The sequence below is a fragment of the Rosa rugosa genome, chromosome 3 (genome assembly GCF_958449725.1).
Source record: "Rosa rugosa chromosome 3, drRosRugo1.1, whole genome shotgun sequence".
NCBI lineage: Eukaryota > Viridiplantae > Streptophyta > Magnoliopsida > Rosales > Rosaceae > Rosa > Rosa rugosa.
This window is the reverse complement of record NC_084822.1, coordinates 50,231,967-50,255,883: the sequence shown is the minus strand read 5'-3', so window position 1 is coordinate 50,255,883 and position 23,917 is coordinate 50,231,967. Positions and strand designations below refer to the sequence as shown.

The 23,917-nt window shown below is 39.3% G+C and overlaps 4 protein-coding genes across 6 annotated transcripts; all 4 read left to right on the top strand.

The window, feature by feature from the left end:
- Positions 1–404: 404 nt before the first annotated feature.
- LOC133736683 (peptidyl-prolyl cis-trans isomerase CYP95) lies at positions 405–6,881 on the top strand. Of its 3 annotated transcripts, none has more exons than XM_062164274.1 (14): positions 405–528; positions 1,073–1,193; positions 1,321–1,375; positions 1,507–1,595; positions 1,867–1,891; positions 2,612–2,653; positions 3,089–3,206; positions 3,297–3,424; positions 3,563–3,926; positions 4,372–4,481; positions 4,940–5,123; positions 5,213–5,914; positions 5,997–6,065; positions 6,269–6,881. In XM_062164274.1, the coding sequence occupies exons 2-14, from the start codon at positions 1,116–1,118 to the stop codon at positions 6,576–6,578; spliced, it is 2,274 nt and encodes a 757-aa protein (XP_062020258.1). In that variant the 5' UTR covers positions 405–528; positions 1,073–1,115; the 3' UTR covers positions 6,579–6,881. The 3 variants fall into 3 exon arrangements, with proteins under 3 accessions (XP_062020258.1, XP_062020259.1, XP_062020260.1); XM_062164275.1 differs by lacking the exon at positions 405–528 and adding an exon at positions 611–629; XM_062164276.1 differs by lacking the exons at positions 405–528; positions 1,073–1,193; positions 1,321–1,375; positions 1,507–1,595 and adding an exon at positions 1,702–1,750.
- A 486-nt stretch (positions 6,882–7,367) lies between these two features.
- Positions 7,368–9,146, top strand: LOC133741088 (cytochrome c oxidase subunit 5b-2, mitochondrial-like). The gene is made up of 6 exons (XM_062169032.1): positions 7,368–7,607; positions 7,836–7,912; positions 8,005–8,055; positions 8,513–8,579; positions 8,681–8,760; positions 8,862–9,146. The coding sequence occupies exons 1-6, from the start codon at positions 7,445–7,447 to the stop codon at positions 8,904–8,906; spliced, it is 483 nt and encodes a 160-aa protein (XP_062025016.1). The 5' UTR covers positions 7,368–7,444; the 3' UTR covers positions 8,907–9,146.
- Positions 9,147–9,515: 369 nt separating this feature from the next.
- Positions 9,516–10,771, top strand: LOC133737898 (U-box domain-containing protein 14-like). Its single transcript, XM_062165369.1, has 2 exons — positions 9,516–10,459; positions 10,687–10,771. Exons 1-2 carry the CDS (start codon positions 9,516–9,518, stop codon positions 10,769–10,771), a joined length of 1,029 nt encoding a protein of 342 aa, XP_062021353.1.
- An 8,133-nt stretch (positions 10,772–18,904) lies between these two features.
- LOC133739161 (ammonium transporter 2 member 5-like) lies at positions 18,905–21,586 on the top strand. The gene is made up of 3 exons (XM_062166894.1): positions 18,905–19,609; positions 20,041–20,326; positions 20,885–21,586. Exons 1-3 carry the CDS (start codon positions 19,001–19,003, stop codon positions 21,418–21,420), a joined length of 1,431 nt encoding a protein of 476 aa, XP_062022878.1. The 5' UTR covers positions 18,905–19,000; the 3' UTR covers positions 21,421–21,586.
- The last annotated feature ends 2,331 nt before the right edge of the window (positions 21,587–23,917 follow it).

Here is a 23,917-nt window from a genome sequence, read left to right as displayed (position 1 = left end):
AATTCTAAAATATGAGTATGCTATTGGCATAAAAAATTATTTTATCTTAAAAAAGAAATCACTTATATAATTTGAAGAATCTACTATATAAAAAAAATCTACTAATATAAAATTAATAAAATATGACTTGGTAATGGAAAAATTAATACATATAGACATCCAAAAAAAAAAAAACAGAAAATGATTGACCAGCTCAGTACCATTTGGTCTAGTGGCATAGTCTCCTCTTCGTAAGTAAAAGATTGTGAGTTCGACTCATAAAATACTAGTTGAGTAGTTGTAGCATAAACAATTTGTTCAAACAAAAAATAATGAATAATGGAGAAATGTTATAGCAGGGACAAAATGGTAAAGATAGTTTTACTAACAGGAGGGACAGTCCGGTAACTTCATGGGTGAGTAGTAGCAGCTACGGCCCCGTATATATATATAAATATATGGGAGCTTAGGTATTTTTCGACGAACCTCACTCTCTCTTTCGCTCTCTCATCTCGTCTCGTCACTTTTCTGTGGCTCTGCGTTTCTCAGGTGAACTCTCTAGGGTTTCTCTACTCTTCCTTGTTTATTTCTATCTTTTTCACTAGCCTAGATTATTCAACTCCGCAATGTTTCAACCTCAAACCTCCTAGGTTTTTTTTATTTTTATTTATTTATTTATTTTATTTAAATTTTTGAATAGTTTCTCTAATTCGCTGATATAATCGTAAGGATACAGTTTGAACCAGAAAATAAAGCTGAGATGTGTTGTTAGTTCGGCTGGATGCTGTGATTTTCATGTTCTAGGCATGCATTTGATTTTAGGGTTTGTGGATATTCGACTAGGTTTTAAGGATTTGGTGCATGATTTGGTTTATGTAGCTCACATCCTTTTCAATGGTCAGTAATTGCATATGCGATAGCCTCAACATTTGCTGATCTGAGTTTGCTGTACATGATTGAAGCCCGTAGAGTTGTTTTGTTGAGCTAGAACATATATGTTGTGCAATTGACTAAATGAGTAACAGTCCGCGGTAGAATTTGTTGAGTTGAGTTTGGTGATGACTCTGATGTCGAATTGCCGAATATGTAACAGTGGTTATGCTGGCTTGAGGATTTGTGTTTGAAGACAAAGGAATATGGCGAAGAAGAAGAACCCCTTGGTGTTTATGGATGTGTGCATTGATGGAGATCCTGCTGAAAAGATGATTTTTGAGGTATTGTTCAGGAACTAAATTCAAGCCGATATATGTTCTGAAGTGCAATGAAATAATGTTCCTTCTCTAATTTCAAAGTTACATGGTTGCATTTTCTTATGAGTATTTGGTTGCTGATTGTTTGCAGCTTTTCTATGACCGTGCTCCCAAGACTGCCGATAATTTCCATGCTCTCTGTACAGGTAATGTATGGTGTAATTGTCATTTGGCTCGTGAGTCATGACACGAGGTTAGGGGTGCTTAATTTCAGGGAGTACAGTTCCACAGTTTAATTAGGAGGTTGGGTTTCTGATATCATCTTTGTAATATTCAGGTGAAAAGGGAATTGGTCCAAAGAGTGGGAGACCACTACACTACAAAGGGTCTTTCTTCCATCGCATTGTAAAAGGTTACTATGCCCAGGTATGCCTCCTTGTGTTACTCTTGATTTGCCTTTGTAGCGTTTTCTGGTTGAGCATGTCTTAGCACTGGTTTGTCTTTTAGCCAGTTACCCTTGTTTATGCTGTAGGATACAGGGCTGACGGTCACGACTGCTTTTCTTGTGATATAGTTTTAAGGTTGTACTAAGTTGTTTTTTCTTGAAATTTTACTATGCTTTGCCATGCTCAAACCAGTTTCGCATACACATTTCTGTTTAACTTAGAAGGATTAATGACTGGTGTTCATTTCGCAGGGTGGTGATTTTGTCAAAAGGGATGGTATGTATCATTATTTTTCAGCATCAATTTGAATCTGTCATTCCTTCCATCAGTTTGCATAGTCAATCTCATGTTTTATATTCTTATAATTGTGATTATTAGATAAATCATTAGATTCTGTTCTCTTAAAAACAATTTATTATTAAAGGATGAAAATAATGAACATATCTGTTATAAGTTCGTTCTTGGACTAAGAATAATATCTAATCCACTATTACATGTCGAGTTGTATATGGAATGAGATCAAGAGTGTAGAAGATGCTGGTTCTAATAAACACCTGTTCTCAATGTTATTATTATTACTTTTTTACAACATTAAACCCTAAATTGATGGAGTGTGCTCTCTGGTCCTCTTACTGAAGAATCATCGTAAGATACTGGGAGATAACTGTTCAACTGATACCAACACAAGAAAATAGAATGCCCTTTGGAAGAGTAAAAATCGATCTGTAGTGTAACTGCCTTTTGTCTCATTTCCAAGAGTTTGCTTTATAGTATAAGTCATATTAAACATTATTGTGGTAAAGGTAGAAGCAACATGATGTTTTGATCCAATCATATGCTGGTGATTTAGGGACCCAATCCAATCTGACAAAGTTACTAAAATCAATTAGTTAAACTAAATTGGTCATTTTGGGTGGTATTTTGAAGAAACCCATAAGGTCCTTTTTAACATCACTTGAGCTTGAGTTTTATTGGATTTCTATGCTTGTGTTGCAGGCACTGGTGGTGAAAGCATTTACAGTGAGGAGGAGTTTCCAGGTAATTAATGTTACAATGCCTCTTCTCTGTGAGCCCCCCCTCCCTGCCTCCCTCTTTCTCTGTTCTTTTTTTTTTTTGGGTAGGAGTGTTCAAATTTGATGTTCACACAATTATGGACATGTAATGAACTGCCAGGTTATACTTTTATCTAGGCACATGATAACTTTCAATTTCTCATTTTGACTCCTACATCTCTATTATTAGCTTGGTGAAATGACCACATCTGCTCTTTGCAAAAGTTAAAAGACCAAATATGTTGCTCTATCTAATTGTCTATGATCATGTCCTACTCAAGCCTCTGTTAGTAGAGTTTGACTCATTGCTCAAGAAAAAGTGTTGCCATGCACTGCTTAGTTTGCAAGAACTTGTCAAGTTATTTTCTGCTAGTATATACTTGTTTTCATGTTTGATGATTGGTAGTTAACTTTGCTTCAGATGAGTCGTCCAAGCTAAAACACAACGGACCTGGACTTCTTTCTATGCCTGTTGCTGTTCGTGACTCTTTAGGTTCTCAGTTCATTATCACCTTTGAAGCTAATCATAGTCTAGACAGGTTTGGTTTTATCTTTTTCTACATCCCTGTTTCTATATGTTCAACACTCTTTTAGTAATAGTTCTCACTACTGGTGTATTATCTTTGCAGAAAGCATGTCATTTTTGGGAAGCTAACACATGGATGGGGCGTTTTGAAAAGAATAGAAAATGCGGGTGATGTAGATGGGAATCCAACTGTGACAGTGAAAGTCATCAACTGTGGTGAATATAGTGAAGGTGATAATTATGGATACACTATTTTGGACAATCTTAAGTTCTGGAGCAATATGAAACACTATTGCTCATTAGGCACTATCCAAAGCCTGAATTTTCGTTTTTACTAAGCTTTTGATTCTGGTTTTTTTGTGTTTGCAGACAAAAAGAAAGTAAAAGGGGTAAAGGAAGCTTCTTCAGATGCTGATAGTCATGAAGTGAAGCGTAAGGGAAAGCACAAGAAATCTTCAAGAGATAGAAGGAAGAGGAGGAAAAGGAGATACGAATATGATTCATCGACATCTGAGAGTGACTCGGATTCTGAATTGGATTCATCTGAATCTGATAGTGATTCCGACTCTTATTTGTCCTCATCCTCTTATGACAGTTCTTCAAGTGATGACAGGCGTAAGAAAAGAAAGAGGTCTTATAAAAGAGATAAGTATAAACGTGCAAAAAGGAGGGATAAAGGACGAGACAAAAAACGTAGACGGCGTGATAAGAGATCTAAGATCAGATCAAGAAGGTATTATGCTAAACCTTCCCTGGTTTAGAATCTCGATGGCTTGCACCTCTTTTATAGACGTTATTTCATTGTCAATATTTGTTTGTGCCCATGCTTGAGAACTTGCACACGGCCACTAGTTCAGTTGCTATCTTCTTCTGCTGTTAATCCTTGTTATAGTGGGTAGTGTATTGTCCTGTATATGTCTTAAGAGTGTTGAATTACAGTGAGTTTTGCTTGTTTGCTTATTATAAGCTGCATTGGAGTATTCATTTTGCATCTTTATATTTTTTTTCCTGTTTCTTGAGTAGGGCTGTTAATAGGTGGCTCTGTTATATATATTTTTTTTGTTAAGAAAATTGAAATGATATTTTTCCTGATAAAGTAGATTTTTAGTAAATGTTAGGCATTTTATAAGTTATGAACTCAGATTATAGTTGCTGATGTTTTAATTTCTGTTCTCTAGGGCCTCAGAAAGCCTTACAGATACCGAGGGTGACAGTAACCCTGAAGATGATGGTCTTAATGCAGAAAGGAAGGATAAGAAGTCTAAAAAGGAGACCTCTCAGAAAGCTGGTATTCTTTACTTATTTTCTCTGTACATTATGTGTCCTTGACTTGTGGTAGTTTCATTGCAACAAGTTTTTTGGGGGTGATTGTTTCTTGAGAGTTCTAGATTTGTCGTAACTGCAATTTAATCAATCAAGTACAAATTGCATTACTTGTCTTTGAATTTATCAAAACCTTTCTTTTGTACAAGCTCTGTAAATGCATCATCTAAAGGTGTTTTTGGCAACCATGACAATCCTTGATTATTTTTTCATTGATTAACTGGTTTTCAAAAATTCACTGTACATATTGAAATAATGAAACATGAAATCTTAAGCAAAACTGATTCAGAAAACTTGGCCGATGTTCTCCCCAACATGAGCATATACTACTTAATGAAGTGTTGTATCTCTAGAAATTGATTTGCGCTTTGTCTTCTTGCTTTTGTGTAATATCTAAAGCTGGGAACCAATCTTCTATTGCAGTGGATGGAGATGCTTCTTCAATTCACCATAAAAAGAGGGAGCAAGAAATTGTGCTTGAGAAAGATAGTGCATTTCCCAAGGAGAATGGAGAGCAGCGGAGCAATGGCCTGCGAACAGATGCTAAATATGACAAAATTGCAGACAGGCAACCGGACATAGTTGATGATCACCCAGGCAAATCTAGGTCTTCTTTCGATTCTTGTCACACCTCAGTTATTCTTTATGCTTACCGATTCTTCCAGATCTGGAATTTTATTATAAGTTGATGAGCAGGAGCCGAAGCTTGAGTCCTAAAAGGATCCTGAGTAAGAGTATGAGTATTAGTCCCAGGAGGAGTCCGATCAATAGTCCAAGTGTAAGTCCCAAGAGCCAGAGTTCGAGTAGAGGCCCTCCTCATGCCCCTCAAAGGAGTAGAAGCATCAGCAGGAGTCCTGTTAAAAGTGATAGCAGTAGAAGCGCAGCAAGAAGTTTCAGCAGGAGTCCAGTGAAGAGTTGGAGGGGTAGGAGCCCAGTTAAATCCCGGCCTCAAAGAACTATTAGCAATAGTCCTGCATCCCTACCCAGACGAAGTGTTAGCCCGAGCCCTCCTAGAAAAGTATCCAAAAAATCAACGAGCAGAAGCCCTGTGAGATTTTCAAGAAGCCGAAGCCCCGCCAGATCTTCTCGAAGGAGTGCAAGTAGAAGCTCAGGTAGGGTTGCTAATCGGAAAAACATTAGCCGCAGTCCTGTCAGGCCGGTGAGTGGGAATAACCGTCGCAGCTACTCAAGGAGTCGAAGCCCAGTACGTCGGGCTAGATCACCTCCATCTGATAGGGATAGGAGCTTGTCAAGAAGTGTTTCACCCGATGGCTCACCCAAGCGCATTAGAAGGGGACGGGGTTTCAGCCAGCGGTACTCTTATGCACGGCGGTACAGAACTCCTTCATTATCTCCTGTGAGACCATATCGTTATGGAGGTCGAAGTGATCGTGACAGGTACCAGATGCAGTAATTTTTTTTTTCTTCGTCTTGATTTTATATTCCAATTCACTAACTGCATGCCTGCTCCTGTTTGTAGGTATCCAAGTTATAGAAGGTACTCACCGAGGCGTTATAGAAGCCCACCAAGAGCAAGAACACCTCCGAGGTATGTGATCCGTCTCTGTTAAGTCCCTCTCCCGCTGAGCTTTTGTTTAGTATAATTGTGGATATCTTATAAGACCTCTTTGGAATTCAAACGATACAAAGTGGTTGGAAATGCTAGGGATTGGCACACATGTCTTGTGTTTCTTTTCGTTACTGGTTTTTGTGACATGAATGCGGCTGACTCCATATCATACTTGTGTGCAGATACAGGAGCAGAAGAACCAGGTCTCCTGTATCACGTAGCCCCCGTCGTGGTCGCCGCTACAGTAGGAGCCGTAGCCCCATCCGGAGCCGCAGTCCCATCCGAAGTCGTTCTCGTTCCCCAGTGGAGGTGGCTGCTCGGGTTGTGAAGCGCAGATCTCCTTCAAGAAGCAGGAGCCCATCAGCTTCAAGGTCCTCAGACTCGCAATCTCCAAGGCAGGTGAGCAAAAACAAATCAAGGTCTTCGTCAGAGAGTCCGAATGAGAAGAAGGGCCTGGTTTCTTATGGTGATGGTTCCCCGGACTCAGAGTGAAAGATGACATTGCAGAAGCGAGGGTTTTTTCCACCGTCAGCTGAAGCTAATGATCAGCAGTTTTACCTGGTTATCGACCATAGCTTAGAATATTAATAATTGGCATGTTTTGACTTTTGAGCATATCTGTTGAGAAGAGAATAACTTGGGTACTATGAGGCTGTGCGATATTGATGTGATTTTATTGTAGGGGTTGAAATTTAGCCATGAGATTTATGCATTGTCCGAATTGTCGTAATTCTATGCATTTTGTAATTTGAGTTTATTTTTATATATACATACTTTGCAAGGTACTTTACAAGATGGTCTTCAGTGCTCATGTCCTTGTCCGTAGCATGGGGTATAACCCGTTTACTGTGTAGTGTTATTTTTAGTTCAATATTTTAAAGTTTGGATGGAAATTCTTACCAAGAAAAAATGCAAAAAGATTTAGTTTAAGATGGTACTTAAAACAAAACAAAACCACTCAGTCAGCAATGATAAGTTGCAACACATATTGCCGGATTGTAAGTTCAAGAAGCGATCAAAGAAATTAATACTGGAATATGAATCTTCACAGCTTTTGCATGAGGATGAGGTGATGACTTTTGTTTATCAAGCTTGTTTTCAATGAACAGTATTGAAATTTCAGTTTGGAAACCTTTCGCTGAAAAAAAAAAAAAAAAAAAAAAAATCTTAATTTCTGGACTGGGAGAGAACATGAATCAAGTACTTGACCCGATCCGAAGAAGGTTGACCCGACCCGACCCGATACACTAAAACTGTGAAAAAGAAGAGCCAACGCTGGATCGCGCACTAGTCCTTTCCAGCCAGCGAGAGCGAGAGCGAGAGCGAGAGCGAGAAAGAGTAAGAGTAGTTGTGCCAAAATGTGGAGGCGAGTGGTGTCTTGTTCGACCTCGGCTCAATTCCAAGCCCTAGGCTCATGCAGATCTTCTCCATCTCTCAACCTCACCCGTCGATTTCTAATCTCCTCAGCATCCACGCCTTCCACTCCCCCGCCGTTTCAGCGATCCCCCAATCCCGCCTCCGGTGCGTCTCCTCGTTTTTCATGTCTCGATTGCTGCTCTCTTTGTTCTCATCAGACTACAGTAATGTGTTAGGCAAATTAGAACACTTTATAACTCTCTGTGCGTGTGTTTTGAGATTTTGATTGGAAATTTCTGTGTGCTTGGTGGAGAACACTTTCACGATCTGTAAAGGAATTAAAATGAGAGAACGAGGTGTTGATTGTGTTCAACTTTCATGATATACGCGTAGGTTTGAAGAAGAAGGTTGAGGATATTATGCCCATTGCTACCGGTCACGAGCGCGAGGAACTTCAGGCTGAGCTTCAGGTTAACTATGTCTATCATTATTGTTTTGTGATAGTGATATCTGCTTCATTATAGGCCTGGAAGTGATTTTGTTTCCTTGTATGTTTATGCAGGGGAGGGACGTTCTTGAGATCAATCATCCAGTCGGCCCTTTTGGTACTAAGGTACTCCTATTTTTCAGTTTTACTAATTTTCTTAAAATCCAACTCTAGTAATACCATTTTCACTATAGTATGTTCTTGCCTCATCATGCACAAGCATGCGAGATGACTTTGGCGTTTGTTGTCGGACAACTGGTTTCTAACATTTATACTCCCTGGAATTTAACCAGAGTCTTTTGATTCCTAAATTGCAAATTTCTAATAACTGCTCAAGGGAAGGTTCCCTTTTGTATATCTTTGAGTGAACAAATAGAAAAAGAGATATGTTTACCAGACTCCTCTTACCTCTTAGAAAACAGAAGATGCTTTCCTCACACCTCTTTGTACGCGACCTTTCATTTTCCCATGTGAATTTCAGTTGTGGTGAAGTTGACATTTGTTTACACGGTTAAGAACATGTATAAATGTCTTCGATTTACATTATTATGTAACTAAGGCTATTATGTTTTCTGTGCTGTAGGAAGCACCTGCTATAGTCAAGTCCTACTATGACAGAAGAATAGTTGGCTGCCCTGGTGTTGAAGGAGGTAAACTCCTCCAGCTGCATCTTCTTCTTTTTTTTACTTCTTGAACTAACGTCATTCCACAGTTGCAGCTAACCGTAGTTTCTGAATATCTATGTCTGCAGAGGATGAGCATGATGTTGTTTGGTTTTGGCTGGAGAAAGGCAAGCCACATGAATGCCCTGTCTGTTCCCAATATTTCAAGGTACCAAAGCCTAATTCTTGGTTTCTCCGTATATTGGGGATTGTTAATTTTTACATGTAAATGAACAGATTTCTCTAATTTATGGTCAATGTTTTCCACAGCTGGAAGTTGTTGGCCCAGGAGGTCCTCCAGATGGTCATCATTGATCTAGCTGACAAGATTTTTGCGGAAATAAGATTTTAAGTAATGAGGAGGCAGTCTGTTATACTGTGTAGCTTTAATAATTCTTCTTTTTTGGTCAATGGCAATCCCTAGTTTCAGAGATTGCTCTGCCGATGTTTGAGTCGGCAATAATTTGGTTTCATGAAATGTTCATTAGATGGGACAACTAGGTTCTCTGTAGCCTAGTTATACAGATCAAATAAAGACGGCAACTTTCTTCTTTCTTTGGCTGAAAGGTGATGTCCTAATGTATTATTATCACTCTGTTTAATGTGTTCTCCAAGTGTTAAAACAAAGAAGAATTATTTTTCAATGTGAAATTTGTTACAGCCATTTAGATTAGAGGCATTACAAATTGGTTACATGGTTAGAAAATAGTCCAGCGTAGTATCTCTGAACTATATGAGCCTTGATACAATGCTTCTAAACTTCTTGTTATAGGACACCCCAAGACCAATGATTTTTTGGAGTTTATTCCTAGAATCTGTAGCAAATAACATTGGAATCATCTACTACATATTTGTCTTAGCTTGTGTAATCATATTCTTTTGTAAATTGATGTCCAAGCTTCTAACCCCAAAGTCTGTCTAAGCATGGCAACCCCTCCGAAACCAGCGCCGGCAGCAATGTCAGCAGTTCGGATTCGTGAGGCTATTAGGACGTGCCTCTCTGAGGCTCAGTCAGACTCGGGTGAAGTTCAGCAGAAAGCTCTTCAGACCTTGGTTTCTATCACCAAGGTGAGCCCCCAAAACAGAAACCTACTTGCACAAACAGAAGGAGCCATCCCTGCCTTACTCGCCCTCTCAAAATCTTCATCCAGCACCACTCAGATTCTCGCATTGTCCATCCTCTTCAACCTTTCCCTGAATCTTGATCTAAAGCTATCACTAGCAGATATAGAAACCATTTACCACCTCAATACCATAATTTCCGACCCAACAGAATCTGGCAAGCTAGCATCCTCACTGGTCTGCAGTTTAGCTATGCTCGACAAGAACAAGGCCAAGTTCGGAGTAGCAGGCACAATCCAATTGCTTGTCAATGCCATATCAGGTCCCCGTGGTCCTGCTGCTCATCACCTCCTTAGCTCTCTCGCTGAGCTTGTTCGGTTCCATGGGAACTGCACTGTGGCAGTGAGAGAAGGTGCTGTTCCTGCGCTTCTCCAAGTGGTGGAGAGCACCGATGGTGAGGACCTAGCTGGAACCTCTCTTCTGGTCCTAGGCCTCCTTGCAAGGTTTGATGAAGGGTTGAGTGCTTTGAGCAAAACTGAGCAGATTGTGAGTTCAATGGTACAAGTGTTCAAAGGGAGGTGCATGTTGAGCAAGGAAGGTGCAGCTGAACTTCTGCTTCTCCTCTTTGACGAAAGCGAGGGATGCGTGAGAGATGCTCTGAGGCTTCAAGATTTTTCGAGTTTGGTTGCTGATATTTCAGTCAGAGGATCAGCTAGAGCTAGAGAGAAGGCTGCTTTGCTGATGAAGAAGATGATGGATGCTGACATGGATTCTTATGTGGATGGAAACCCCATGTTTTCCCAGTGGTAACTGGACCTCTCATTGTTCAAGCTTGTTTTACACACTGATGAATTTTGCCTGGAAAAAAGTCTATTTGTATAATTGTCTTCTTCTTTTTTGTCAGATTATTTGTATAATTGTCAGTCATGACAAACCCCCATACTTTTATATCAAATATTTTCCAGAGTTAAATTTGAAGCAATGTTCCAAGTGTCTGTATATAATCTTTGGCTAAAATGAGTAATTGCTACAGGAAAACAGCAAGAGCAGAAGATCAGATTCTTGTTGAACGATGCTTCATCCTCGAAAGAGAGTACTTGACTGATAAGGGTATTTAAGGCCTTCTTGGAACCAAAACCAAAATCATATGGGGTCTGACAAGGTTGCTAATCTCAAAAAGTTAGTATTATAGAACCGAAAAGGTTATGAATGCGGATAAAAGTAGCAACTCCAGTAGGGTCATTTCGTGTTCATGTTGAGTACCAGCCAACGTAGCTCGATCAACTTCAGATTACTTGGTACTAGTCTGTTCTGCTTAAAATTTCAGCTACTCATCATGTCACACAATATAAAACTATCTTAATGGCAGCAAGTCGAGTAATGCAAGAGACTATGATCGAGAACTATAAATATGTCGTCAAGAGAGCCACCAATATGTTAACTAGTTATTGGTCTAGTGGTATTTATCTTCAATTCTTCCTTCCCAATTTTTTTTTTTTTTTTTTAAATTATAGAGATGAATTCTGAGGCAGTACGTATGATCTCATAGACTCATACATCTAGAATGCTGTATAGATTCATCGAAATAATATTGTTTTTAATTGCACAAAAAAAAAATTATGTCAAAAAGATGGAAGATGGTGTTCTTTTGTAACTGTATTATTCTCAAATCTCAACAAAAACATAAATCTATGTCCCATTATTATCACCATGATATGATATATCCAGTTTCTCTTGTGTGAGGGGTGTGCTAGTATAGTGTGCTCTATGTAATGGCTTTATGGCTTTTTCTGACAGCCCTCTAGGCAATTCATTATTGTATTGCTTGCTGAATTGCATATAATAGATGACATTTTCAACTAAAAAAACAACATTTCCATCACTCCTAAACTAAATTACATTAAACACAATAATATATGAGCACATTTTCTCACTTTGCATCTTGCTCAAGATTTTTCATCTTAGTCAAATTCTTCTTAATATGGATAACTTTGTCCATATTTAATCCTCAAGTTTTCCGCCAATACTTCTAATTCCTTAACTATTTACATAACTTTAAGGAGAGAAGTTTGCAACCCTAACTAATCTATCAAACGAATTTATCATATATTCATGGATACATTCCTAAGAACAACATTTATTTGTTGTTTGATACCTCTGAATTGTACAAATTTATCTGTTTGTCTTCTGGGGTCAATAGTTTACCCCAAATGTGATAGTTGTGGAGCTCCCTATGTCTTCTCGTCATAGACAAGATTCCATTTTTTTCTCTAATCCCTTTTGCATCTTACCTCCTCCTTTCAAATATTCCATTACTGTTGTAGTATAAATATATTATACTATAAATGTATATATCATGTAATAAGTACTTGAGTGTATAGATACGGTACTTGAGTGTATAATGTAGGTATAAGGACTTGTGTGACATGCTTTATGCCAAAGGGCAACAAGCATGACAATTATCATCATTGAAGACAACCATGTGGAGCTGCAGCCATGATGAAAATGGTTACCAAATTGGTTTTCTCTTTGAGTATTCACACTACAATGTATTCCTATAAATACAAGGGAGTATGAGATGAATAAACACACATTACTCTCTCCAAATTCTCTGATTCATTACTCTCTCTCTCTCTGTCAATTTATGTTTGTTCTTAAACACGTTATCAGCACGAAATTGCTCTAGAATTAGAATTGAAAATTGACAAGAGTAGAAGTTCATCATACGATTAAAGTCATTTTTCCAAACCTACAAAAAACCTCCAAACCCTATCACATATCAAAGCTCTTGATCCAAGAAGCCAGAACCGGTTTCAGAACGGACAGAACCGGCCGGAAACCTCATGAACCGGCCACCGGAAACACCGAAAGCCTCTCTGTCCGGTTCAACGCCTTCCACCCTGCCCCCTGCTGCCATACTCCACCAGAAACTGAAGCTTGATCCCAGCTCGCCGGAGCCGGAAAAATAGTCACCGGAACCGGCCTATTTTCGGCTGAACCGGCCGCCTGAAGCACTGCACCACCGAACCGGAGTCAAACCTGCCTCAGTCAACCCAGCCCAGTCAGCAGCCCAGAAGCTGCCCTAGGCGCAAAAGCAGAAGAGGCCCAACCAGCCCAAAAGCAGAAGCAGGCCCACTTCCAGCCCACTGCCATGTCAGCGCCCAGTCAGCGTCAGACTGCCACGTCAGCACCTCGGTCAACCATCCGGTCAATTCTCCGGTCAACGACCAGTCAACGCCGGTCAACCCTTTCCGGCCATTTTCCGGTGACTTTTCGGACATTTTCCGGCGACTTTTCAGACACTTTTCCGGCACTTTCCCGGCGACTTTCCGGACAACTTTCCAGAAACTGCGGACTGTGGGGTACATAAAGGCCAAGGACTATTTCGAGGTATTTCTAACTAAAAGTTCCCGCTTTTTGAGTTTTACCTTTTTCCTATGTTTCTTTTTCTCGGGAACTTGCAATTAGAAAGCGGAATCGTAGGGATTCACGCTATACGAACTAAGAGCGTTCGTAATCAATGAACTAAGAGTGTTCATAAGACTTCGGACTAAGAGCGTCCGTAAGCATCAATGTATGACTATATAAAGCGGAATCGTGGGGATTCACGCTATACGAACTAAGAGCGTTCGTAATCAATGAACTAAGAGTGTTCATAAGACTTCGGACTAAGAGCGTCCATAAGCATCGATTTATGACCATATAAACATCATTGTTTTGGTCTAATTTAAATATTCTTGGAAGTTGATTTCTTGGTAGCATAGCTCGGAGATCTTATTATTTTAGTTTTCGTGGAAGTTTAACTCCGAAACTAATATATCTTCTTCTCAGGATGTCGAATGGACCTGGACTCGATTTTCCTATGCTTGACTCAACAGGCTCAGATTACTATAGCTGGGTAACCGATGTTGAGAACCACCTCACTTCGAGGGAGATATTGCCCATAATCCAGGCACCTCGCCAGGGACTTATGTTCCAACGAATGCCCACAAAGCATGCTCAAGCAGTTATCTTGATGCGACGTCATATGGACAAAGCACTCAGGTTGGAGTATATGTCGATAAAGAATGCAAGAGAGCTATGGGTAGCGCTAGAAGAGCGCTTTGACAATATCCAAGATACCCTCCTCCCTGACTTGAAGATTCAGTGGAATGATATACGCTTCTCCGACTTCAAGTCTGTTTCTGAATACAATTCAGAAGCTCTTCGCCTCAAAGCCATGTTGAGGTTTTGTGGAAAACCTCTCACAGAAGAAGAGCTAATTGAGAAGACTCTCTCCACCTTCCCTGTCGCAGCACTTATACTGTCAAAGCAACATCGCACTGACTTCAATGCTAGACGACTTACGAGGTTTAATGAGCTTATAAATGTTTTGTCGGTAGCTGAAAAGCACGACAACATCCTCGTAAAGAATTATAATTCAAGGCCCATCAGAACCAAGAGCGTTCATGAGGCGAATTATATTGCACCCAAAAGAGGGCGCAAGGAGCGGTACCCTAATAACATGGGATATGGAGGACGAACGAGTCCATATAACCGCCCCAATAAGGAAGGAAACCGCAACTATAGAGCGAGCACACGAGATGGCAACGCCACACGTGGGAGAGGTGGATATGGCAACACCAGCCATGGAGGTCGCATCATGAGATATGGTAGTAGCAGCAACCCTCCTAGGGAATATCCACAATGTGCACAACCTGCACCTCAAATAAAGGGAGCTAACCACAATGACATGTGTCATCGATGTGGATCAATTGAGCACTGGTTCAAGCAATGCCATGCAAGTACCCAACTAGCTACAAGGAGTATAGGCAATTGAGAGAGCAAGAAATCAATCTTGTTGAAGATAAAGATGGTGAAGATATCACTCTCACCACTGAAGACTTCCAAACTGCAAATAAAGAGCACGAGGATGCCGCAAACTTTGATTAGAATAGTCTTTTCTATTTTCCAAAAACGGCAAATGTGCCTTAGTCAATAAAAGACAATTGTATTAACTCTTTCTCAGTGGCGCACCCAATGAAATATGATGTCTAGGAAAGTAATTGAGATCGGGGTATTTAAGCGAGCCTCGCTCCACCAACATCTCTCTACTTACTTGGTCATATTTTATTGGAGTTACCAAACGGATTGAGTGACTACAATTTGTCTAAAGTTTGATTTTGGAATAGACTTTGGAAAACTTTGATGTAATCATTGGCTATTGATAAAGTGTCGCATTATTATTCAATGTCATGGACATGTGTTAAATTCCGAACTTTATTATTTGAAAGATATAAAGAGCCAATGGTTTTCATGTGAAAACACATGGTGAGAATGGACAAGAGTTCCTTTGCATCACCTCTAATGACTACGGACATAAACGAGTATTAGAGGAACTTATGTGTCGCTCTAGTGGGTTGCATGCAACCACTATTCGAGTCATTAAATCAAACCATGTCATAAAGAGATGACTTATGGGATTCTGACACATATAAGCTTTGGCACGACCGATTGGAACATCCAGGTCATGATACACGGATATCATTCATTTTGCAAAGCTTGCTTTTTAGCAAAGGTAGGATCGAGACCATCCTATGCAAAGGACACTAAATACCATTCTTACAAATAATCCAAATTGATATTTGTGGACCCATTCAACCAACTTGCGGACGTTTAAATATCGCATGTTGTTGGTTGACACGCAAACACGCTGGTCACGTGTTGTGCCATTGTCCATCTATAAAAGCTGCTTATGCTATACTCCTAGCACATATCATATGACAAACCGCTCACTCCCTGGATCATCCTATTCAGTCAATTGGGTTTGACTATGATAGAGAGTTTACATCGAAAAGTTTTGATGGTTATTGCAAATGGGAGATGTTGGACATCACATTCCCATATACACACCCAAATGGTCTCGCGGAAATAACTACGATGATAAATCGGACATTGGTGATGCGCACCAAATCTCCTCATAAACCGCTTGGGGTGATGTAATATCGCATACAACTATGCTAAATCATCTCCGACCTACCGCCACTCAATGTATCTCTGCGTTACAGCTAGTGGCTGGGTACAAGTATTTTGTACTTACACACATTCAAGTGAGCCATTTATGTGCCAATTGCGCCGCCACAGCGCACTATGATAGGTCCTTCAAAACGAGTGAGCAATTCAGTTGGATTTGAGACTCCAAACAATCGTCAGCCACTTAATGCCCTTGCAAGGCGATCTCCTTAAAATCCCTTTGATGAGACAGTCTCCCCGTCGTTAGGGGGAGATAAGAACATGAATTTTCAGAAGGAACGACAGGAATTGTCGTGGTCTGTCCCCACTATGTCTCATCTCGATCCCTATTAAAGTGACGAGATCACACACATTTGCTGAAAATATGCCTGCAAGGAAGGACGTCCCTACACAGAGGTAGGCAAGGCGCTAACGCCATAGAGAGTGGCACTCTGGCGTTACAGGCCATGGCCCCAGCTAAGATGCATGGGAGGCCAGTGGATTCGAATGATACTTTGGCACAAACCAATTCTTGGATCACACTCAACATCCGTCTCATGAGTATCTTCCGGATTATGGTTATCGTTGGGGGACACCTCAAACGTCAGAACCTATTCCTGAGAATATAGAGCTCTATGAAAATTACACTAGTGTACATGAGACGTGGGATAGAAACTCCATCATAATTGATGATGTAGTTGCGCATTTTATTGCGCATGAGTTTGTTGAGTACGATGATATCAAACCACACTCTGTTGAAGTATGAATACCAACATAGAGAAATTTGGCCTAAATAGAAAGATGCGATCCAGGTTAAGATGGGTTCTCTAAACAAAGAGGAAGGTCTTTGAGCCAAGTGATGCCAACACCTCCTTACATAAAACCTATTGATTAATAGGTCTTCGTTAGAAAGCGTGTTGAGAAAAAGAGATGACAATATCGCCTTATGGCGCAAGGCTTCTCACAAAAACGCCCTGGAATCGACTACGATGAGACATATTCTCTCGTAATGGATGTCATTGCACTCCACTACCCTGTCAGTTTGGTAGTTCCCGAATAACTGAACATGCAGCTTATAAATGTGGTCACTACGTATCTCTATGGGGATCTAGATACGGAATATATATGAAAGTTCACGATGAACTTTATTTTCCCAAGTCAAGTGGCTCTCGACCACGGAGCGCGTTTGCAATAAAGTTTGAAACGCTCACTAAAGTGACTACTTGATTGGGAAGGGATATGCCATCACGTTTTCATAAACAAGTTTCGGATTCTATCGCGGTTCATGTTGGACATGATCTTCATTAGAAGCCTTAAAGAGCTAAGGGAAACCGCTGAACACTTGAAATCCGAGTTTGAGATGAAGGATTTTTGGGAGAACACGATTATGCCTCGGTTTGAAACTTTAGCAACGTGTTAATAAAAGCTTAGGCATTTTGACAAGGTCAAGCCTTAAAGCACCTCCATGATCGTCCATAGTCTTGATCCTGAAAAGGATTCTCTTCGTACAAAGGATGATGACGAAGATGTGCTAGAGGCAGTAGTGCCTTACTTAAAGTATAATAAAGCGCATTATTATACTTAGCTCAAAACACAAGACTGGACATCTCATTTTACCATGAACTTGTTAGCTAAGGTATAGCTCTGCGGCAACGCAACACCATTGAATTGGTGTAAAATATATCTTTCGATACTTGAGATGTATGATCGATATGGGCTTATTCTATCCCTACAACCAGAAACGCCGCCAAAGCTGGCCTGCATTTTCTATCCCCACCCAAAAACAACATAAGTGTTTTGGAAGGTTGGGTATCTCATAACCCATACAAAGGTCTTCCCAAAACTGGTTAAGTGTTCACCATGGGTAAAAACCGCGATATCTTGGGGGTCTACAGAATAGACCTTAGTCGCTATATCTTCGAACGATGCAGAGATTATGGCTCTTCACGAAGTGATTCGTGAATGTATATACAGATCCATAGTTACGCATGTTCGAATAGTTGTAGTTTGAAGTCTACCACAGATGAGCCTACAAGCATTTAAGATAATGCTGCTTATTTTTGAACAAATGAAGCAAGGCTACATCAAAAGCGACAACACCAAGCATAATCAGCAACAACAGACTCTCCTCAAGATTGAAATGAATCAAATCCAATCAGAGGATAATGTAGCGGACTTATTCACTAAAAGTCGTGACCTCAAATCCACCTTCGAGAAACATGTGAAAAAGATCAGATTGGAAAGGTTATCCGAACTCCCATGATTGAAGCAATCAGGGAGAGATATCGACATCAGGGGGAGTTATGATGTCTACATGGTTGATCTCGAAGAGTGAAGGACGTGTTGTACTCTTTTTCCTCCTCAAGCTTGTTTTTGTCTCACAGGGTTTTACACTCGAGTAAGGTTTTAACGAGGCAACGGATGAAACGTCACCGCCGAGTTTAAACGGCACAAAGGGGAGTATCCAGAAACATACTCCACACTCAACGCGCGTTGTGCTCTTTTTCTCCTTCGACCAATGTTGTTTTTTCCCACAGAGTTTTATTACTTGGCAAGGTTTTTAACGATGCAATTTCGAAGCGCACCACCAAGACAAAACTATTGACATGAAATATCCAATGGGGAGTGTTGTAGTATAAATATATTATACTATAAATGTATATATCATGTAATAGGTAATTGAGTGTATAGATAAGGTACTTGAGTGTATAATGTAGGTATAAGGATTTGTGTGACATGCTTTATGCCAAAGGGCAACAAACATGGCAATTATCATCATTGAAGACAACCATGTGGAGCTGCAGCCATGATGAAAATGGTTACCAAATTGGTTTTCTCTTTGAGTATTCACACTACAATGTATTCCAATAAATACAAGGGAGTATGAGATGAATAAACACACATTACTCTCTCCAAATTCTCTGATTCATTACTCTCTCTCTGTCAATTTATGTTTGTTCTTAAACAATTACCAATATTTAATTCATTATTCTTTTCACCACTTTCTATGTTGTGCTACACAATCTGGTTTGGAAGATATATATAGACCTAAACGGCTATAGATATACAATCCATGAATGTCAAGTTAAAAACGGTTGGAATACCCGCCAAATGGTCCAAAATTATATGTAAAACAGTAGCAGTAGGTTGCCTAAGACAGAACAAACACATTGTAAGATCATGAATGTCAAATAACACCAAAGATGTTGCAGCAAAGTGACAGCTTTTCGTGAGAATCAAACCCAAATCAACTAACATAAAAGCTTGATTGGTTGGTTCTTAAGTCCACCACCACATCAAGCATTGCTTAATCTAGAGCAGCATTATTTTGCTGTGGAAGACAAAGTAGGAGAAAAATGAACAACACATATGCTCTCCCTCCTGGCCTCATGTATGATGAGGCCAGTCCAGACTGGATGAGCAAAGCCGACAACGCATGGCAGCTGACCGCTGCAACTCTGGTTGGCATGCAAAGTGTTCCTGGCCTCATAATCCTATATGGCGGTGCGGTGAAGAAGAAATGGGCTGTGAACTCAGCTTTCATGGCATTCTATGCTTTTGCTTGTGTTCTTCTGTGTTGGGTTGGTTGGGGATATCACATGTCTTTTGGAAGTCCACTCTTCTCATCAGCTCCATTTTGGGGGAGGGCTGATGTGGCATTGGACCAAAAGTATCTTTTTACGCAGGCGTTTCTTGGAAAGTTCCCAAATGCCACAATGGTGTACTTTCAGTTTGTATTTGCAGCAATCACTTTAATTTTGATTGCTGGAGCTCTTCTGGGAAGGATGAACTTTTATGCTTGGATGTTGTTTGTGCCACTCTGGCTGACATTTTCATACACCATTGGAGCATATAGTATTTGGAGTCCAAACGGGTGGCTTGCCTTGAGAGGAATAATTGATTATTCTGGTGGTTATGTGATCCATCTCTCTTCTGGAGTTGCTGGTTTCACAGCAGCCTACTGGGTAGGAAAACCTTTCTTTCTCATTCATCTTTCTGTTTTTATTGTTTATTTCAAATTGATCTAAACTGAATTCAATCACCTTTGGAGCCAAAATCACTTTCTCCTCAAACTATGAAATGGGGTTTTCTCCCTCCAACAGACCAAATAGTATTGAAAACTTGCTTGCTTCAACTGGTTTAACCGGAAATGAACTAAAGATTTACATATACTTTTTGTTGGTGGTAAAATGTTTCAGTGTGACACTATAATTTGTGTCTCATTTTGAATATAAAGAAAGTAAAATCATTCATCGCATGCCAATAGAAAGAAGACTTCTACAAATTTTAGAATCAGTTTCTAAATTTGCATGATTTCAAATTTTAGTGGTCAATTAACACTAGACCCCCTTATTGTTGAGTTACATGATCAATTTTTTGGTGTATCTGATGGCAGGTCGGTCCTCGTTCAACCAAGGACAGGGAAAGGTTCCCTCCAAACAACATTCTTCTTATGTTGACGGGAGCAGGGTTGCTCTGGATGGGATGGACAGGGTTCAATGGAGGAGACCCTTATGTAGTCAGTATGGATGCTTCATTGGCTGTCTTGAACACTCATGTCTGCACCGCTACCAGCTTGCTAACTTGGCTAGCGCTTGATGTCATCTTTTTCCGCAAGCCTTCTGTCATCGGAGCAGTTCAAGGCATGATCACTGGTTTAGTTTGCATCACCCCAGCTGCTGGTAAGTACTAATTCACAAAGGCTACAAACCCAGAATATATGTCTAAGGCTCTAAGAGCAACTCAAACAGATTCCCTATATTTTGATTTTTCTCTACTTGGAAAAATAAGTCTCTTTTGCTCCAACAGATTCCCTATAACGATCCCTATTTTAGGGAAAGTGAGGAAAAAGAAAACCAAATTCCCTATATTTACAGCAAACTCTAAAATTTTAAGGAAGAATATGGAGATTTTTGAGATTGTTGTAAAATAGGAAATCTGTTGGAGTTAGCTAGAGAAGAAAAAGAGGCTAAAACTTTGACTTTTGCTTCCCTATAATACAAAAATTATAGGGAAGCTGTTGGAGTTGCTGAAAATAAGAACTTAGTACCAATTGTTAGCTTTATATGTATTGTCCACTATTGATTACCTAATTTTGGTGCTTATTAAAAAAAAACTTAAGTTTTTTGGTGTCCAATGATTACCTTACATGGTATCAGAGCCGGACTGTAAATTTAATTTACAATAGTTATGGTAGATATGAAAATAATATCCACTATTTTACATTGAACATCATGTAGGAGTTGTGCAAGGATGGGCAGCCATAATAATGGGGCTTCTCTCCGGCTCAATTCCTTGGTACACCATGATGGTTGTCCACAAGAAATCTAGGCTTCTTCAGAAAGTTGATGACACAATGGCTGTCCTACACACTCATGCTATCGCCGGATCCCTTGGTGGACTCCTCACCGGTTTCTTTGCCCATCCAAAGCTCAATAATTTGTTCTATGGCTACTATGCTCAATATGTTGGTCTATTTTATGGTTTTGACATGGGAAAAGTCCATCTCGGGCTTCGTCAAGTAGGAATTCAACTTATCGGGGTAATCTTCGTTGTTACACTAAATGTTGTTGTGACAAGCCTCGTATGCCTTTTGGTGCAACTCATTGTGCCTCTGAGAATGTCTGAAGAGGATATGGAGATTGGTGATGAAGCAGCTCATGGTGAAGAGGCTTATGCTATCTGGGGTCAAGGTGAAAAGATGGACGTAGCATATGATTTAGAGTCATCTGCAAAAAGTAAACCCAGGTCTGCTGGAAATATTGAGATGGCATAAGGCCATCTACATTGGTGTTCTAGATGCTAAGCTCAAATGAATTTGGAGGATAGAAGCTTTAAAATGTTTAAATGTGTCAAGAACTTTGCACAGTTTTCATTGAAATAATGTCACTTAATTAATAATTGTAATACCATAGAAGAAGAATCGACAATTTAAGCTTATGCATGACAGTGCTGGTTAATGTGAGTGCTTTTTGAAGTTATATTGAAATTGAGTCTTGATCCAAATAACTAGAAACAAGAAGTAAGCCTAAAAAGGAACTGGCTAGGCTGCAAAGCAGCAAGGGAACAGAGCTAGCAAGAAACAAATCAAACTGCAAAACAAGTAAAAGAGTCAGGTGAACCAGTTGACTCGGTAAAATTTAAATATAAGGCTCAAGAATCTCATCAGGAGGAAGAGGAAGAATCAAAGAGTAAAATGTTATTGTCAAGAAATATATGGTATGACCGTATGATGCGGTGCAACCCCAATCGTAGTGTCCGCTGTTTTCATTTTTGTATTTTTCATCAAATTTCCACCCATAACTTTCAACTGGTTACAAGACTTCGAGTGTTAATGTGAAAAAAAATTCTACGATGCGTTTAATGTATCGATGCTTTATATTACGTAACATCATCTTAGCCATTAGAACATCCAAACTTTAAAACTATAAACTAACTACGATTCATAACTTTGTGAAAGTTAGATGCCATAACTTCTTTAAAAAACAATATATATATATATATATATATATATATATATATATATATATATATATATATATATATAACCTTCTCCAAAATCATGATTTTATCCAAGTCTGTGGATACCACACGATTTTTGGAAAAGATTGCATGTTTTAATTTTCTTACCAAAAAATTTTTCACTCTTTTTTTTTTTTTGATCAGGTTAGTTGTTAGTAACTCACACACCCATGCAGTGGTATCCCAGCGCCAGGACACCTGCACCGACATTGCGGCGAAAGCCTGGCAAAACCAGACTAATCCACTGCACCGCAGCGCACGAACCCAAAGGGTCCCTCAAATCTCCTACCAAAAAATTTTTCACTCTTAAATAATAATTTTTATACGCTTGAATTGACAGACCTCAAAAATCACAATCTAATTTTTTATTTATTATTATTATTATTTTTTTTTTATGATTTGTCAAAGCCAAAACACTCAAAAATTCATTTAATATTTGTTCGAGGCTCTAAGGTATCAGTGTTCCATCAATTGGAAGATGTTCTAAAAATCATGCCATATGATTGGTGAGCTTATGGTACTGGAGATTTGGAGATCTTTTATAAAAAATAAAAATAAAATGTTAATGAGGTGTTACATGTTATGTCATGTCATTGCATTCCATATATGCCCTGTGACACCTTGCAATGTGTCAAGCCATACAAAGGCCCTTTTGTATTCAAATTATCATGTTTTTCAAGATCATTGGTAAAACCATGATCTTTTTTTTTTTTTTTTTTTTTTTTTTTTTTTTATCAACAGGAGGCGTCAAATTCATTAATATTAAATGAATTTAATGAAGTTAACATTACACAATTACTCACCCGGAATTCCAAACGCCAACAAAAGAGAGTCATGAATAGAAACCCTATAGTACAGAACGCTAGCAAATCTAACATAATGTTATACTAGAGTTAAGCTCCAAGTAACCAATAATCTGTCACTATCAGAGAAGAATCTGAACACAGTCAAAAACCTTTCCTTAATATAGAATTTCCAAAAACCTTGGTCACCAATCCAAAAATGAACCGGAGCCCAACTTTTGGTGGAAGCCTCTTAGGTCCTAAATACGGGCCCAAAAGTGAGTGCGCTACGCCTAAATAAGACAACCCACCTTATAATGCAGGCCCAGGCCCAATTGGAAATGCTCTGGGTGAAGGAATGGATGGATTTCAAAACTTTTTAATTAGTGCGGAATTAGTTTAACCATTAAACTACTAACTAAACATAAAATCCATTCCTTTAACCCATGATCTTGGCTTATTGTGATATGTATATAAACATAGCATGCATAGTAAGGAAGAACAAAGAGGGAGTTTATGTTCTACTCACCCTTGGAGCGTGATTTTAATCCGATCCAAGTGAACCACCAAAGTTCCTCTCCTTGATCTCTCCTTGTGTGTGTTTCCTCCACCTTGAAGCACCTTGGATTAAGAACTCCTTCTTGTACTCCTTCTTGTGCTTGTAATCTTCTCTTTGATGTAACAAGTAAAGCCACAAAAGGATATGGCCTCTAAGGATCTTCACCAAGTGAATCAAGAGATGAAGAAAGATGAAAGAAAAGAAGAAATTATGCAAGTGTTCTTCTTTCCTTTAATTTCTGAAAAATGGACCAAGAGAGAACTCTCTTTCTCTCTCTAATCTGAAAATAATAGTGTGGACACTACCATTATTATGTCTATGCTTTCACTTTTATATAATAGGAAATAACTCCAATTACTAAAAGAAAATATTGACTTTCATAAAACCAATATTTTGGCTGGTCCATACAT

Coding starts and splice junctions, on each gene's coding strand:
- LOC133739161 (XM_062166894.1), top strand. CDS start 19,001: ATGAACAACACATATGCTCTCCCTCCTGGCCTCATGTATGATGAGGCC. Junction 19,610..20,040: donor GTTTCACAGCAGCCTACTGG/GTAGGAAAACCT, acceptor ATCTGATGGCAG/GTCGGTCCTCGTTCAACCAA. Junction 20,327..20,884: donor TTGCATCACCCCAGCTGCTG/GTAAGTACTAAT, acceptor AACATCATGTAG/GAGTTGTGCAAGGATGGGCA.
- LOC133741088 (XM_062169032.1), top strand. CDS start 7,445: ATGTGGAGGCGAGTGGTGTCTTGTTCGACCTCGGCTCAATTCCAAGCC. Junction 7,608..7,835: donor ATCCCCCAATCCCGCCTCCG/GTGCGTCTCCTC, acceptor ATATACGCGTAG/GTTTGAAGAAGAAGGTTGAG. Junction 8,580..8,680: donor CTGCCCTGGTGTTGAAGGAG/GTAAACTCCTCC, acceptor CTATGTCTGCAG/AGGATGAGCATGATGTTGTT.
- LOC133737898 (XM_062165369.1), top strand. CDS start 9,516: ATGGCAACCCCTCCGAAACCAGCGCCGGCAGCAATGTCAGCAGTTCGG. Junction 10,460..10,686: donor AACCCCATGTTTTCCCAGTG/GTAACTGGACCT, acceptor TAATTGCTACAG/GAAAACAGCAAGAGCAGAAG.
- LOC133736683 (XM_062164274.1), top strand. CDS start 1,116: ATGGCGAAGAAGAAGAACCCCTTGGTGTTTATGGATGTGTGCATTGAT. Junction 1,892..2,611: donor TGATTTTGTCAAAAGGGATG/GTATGTATCATT, acceptor CTTGTGTTGCAG/GCACTGGTGGTGAAAGCATT. Junction 2,654..3,088: donor CAGTGAGGAGGAGTTTCCAG/GTAATTAATGTT, acceptor ACTTTGCTTCAG/ATGAGTCGTCCAAGCTAAAA.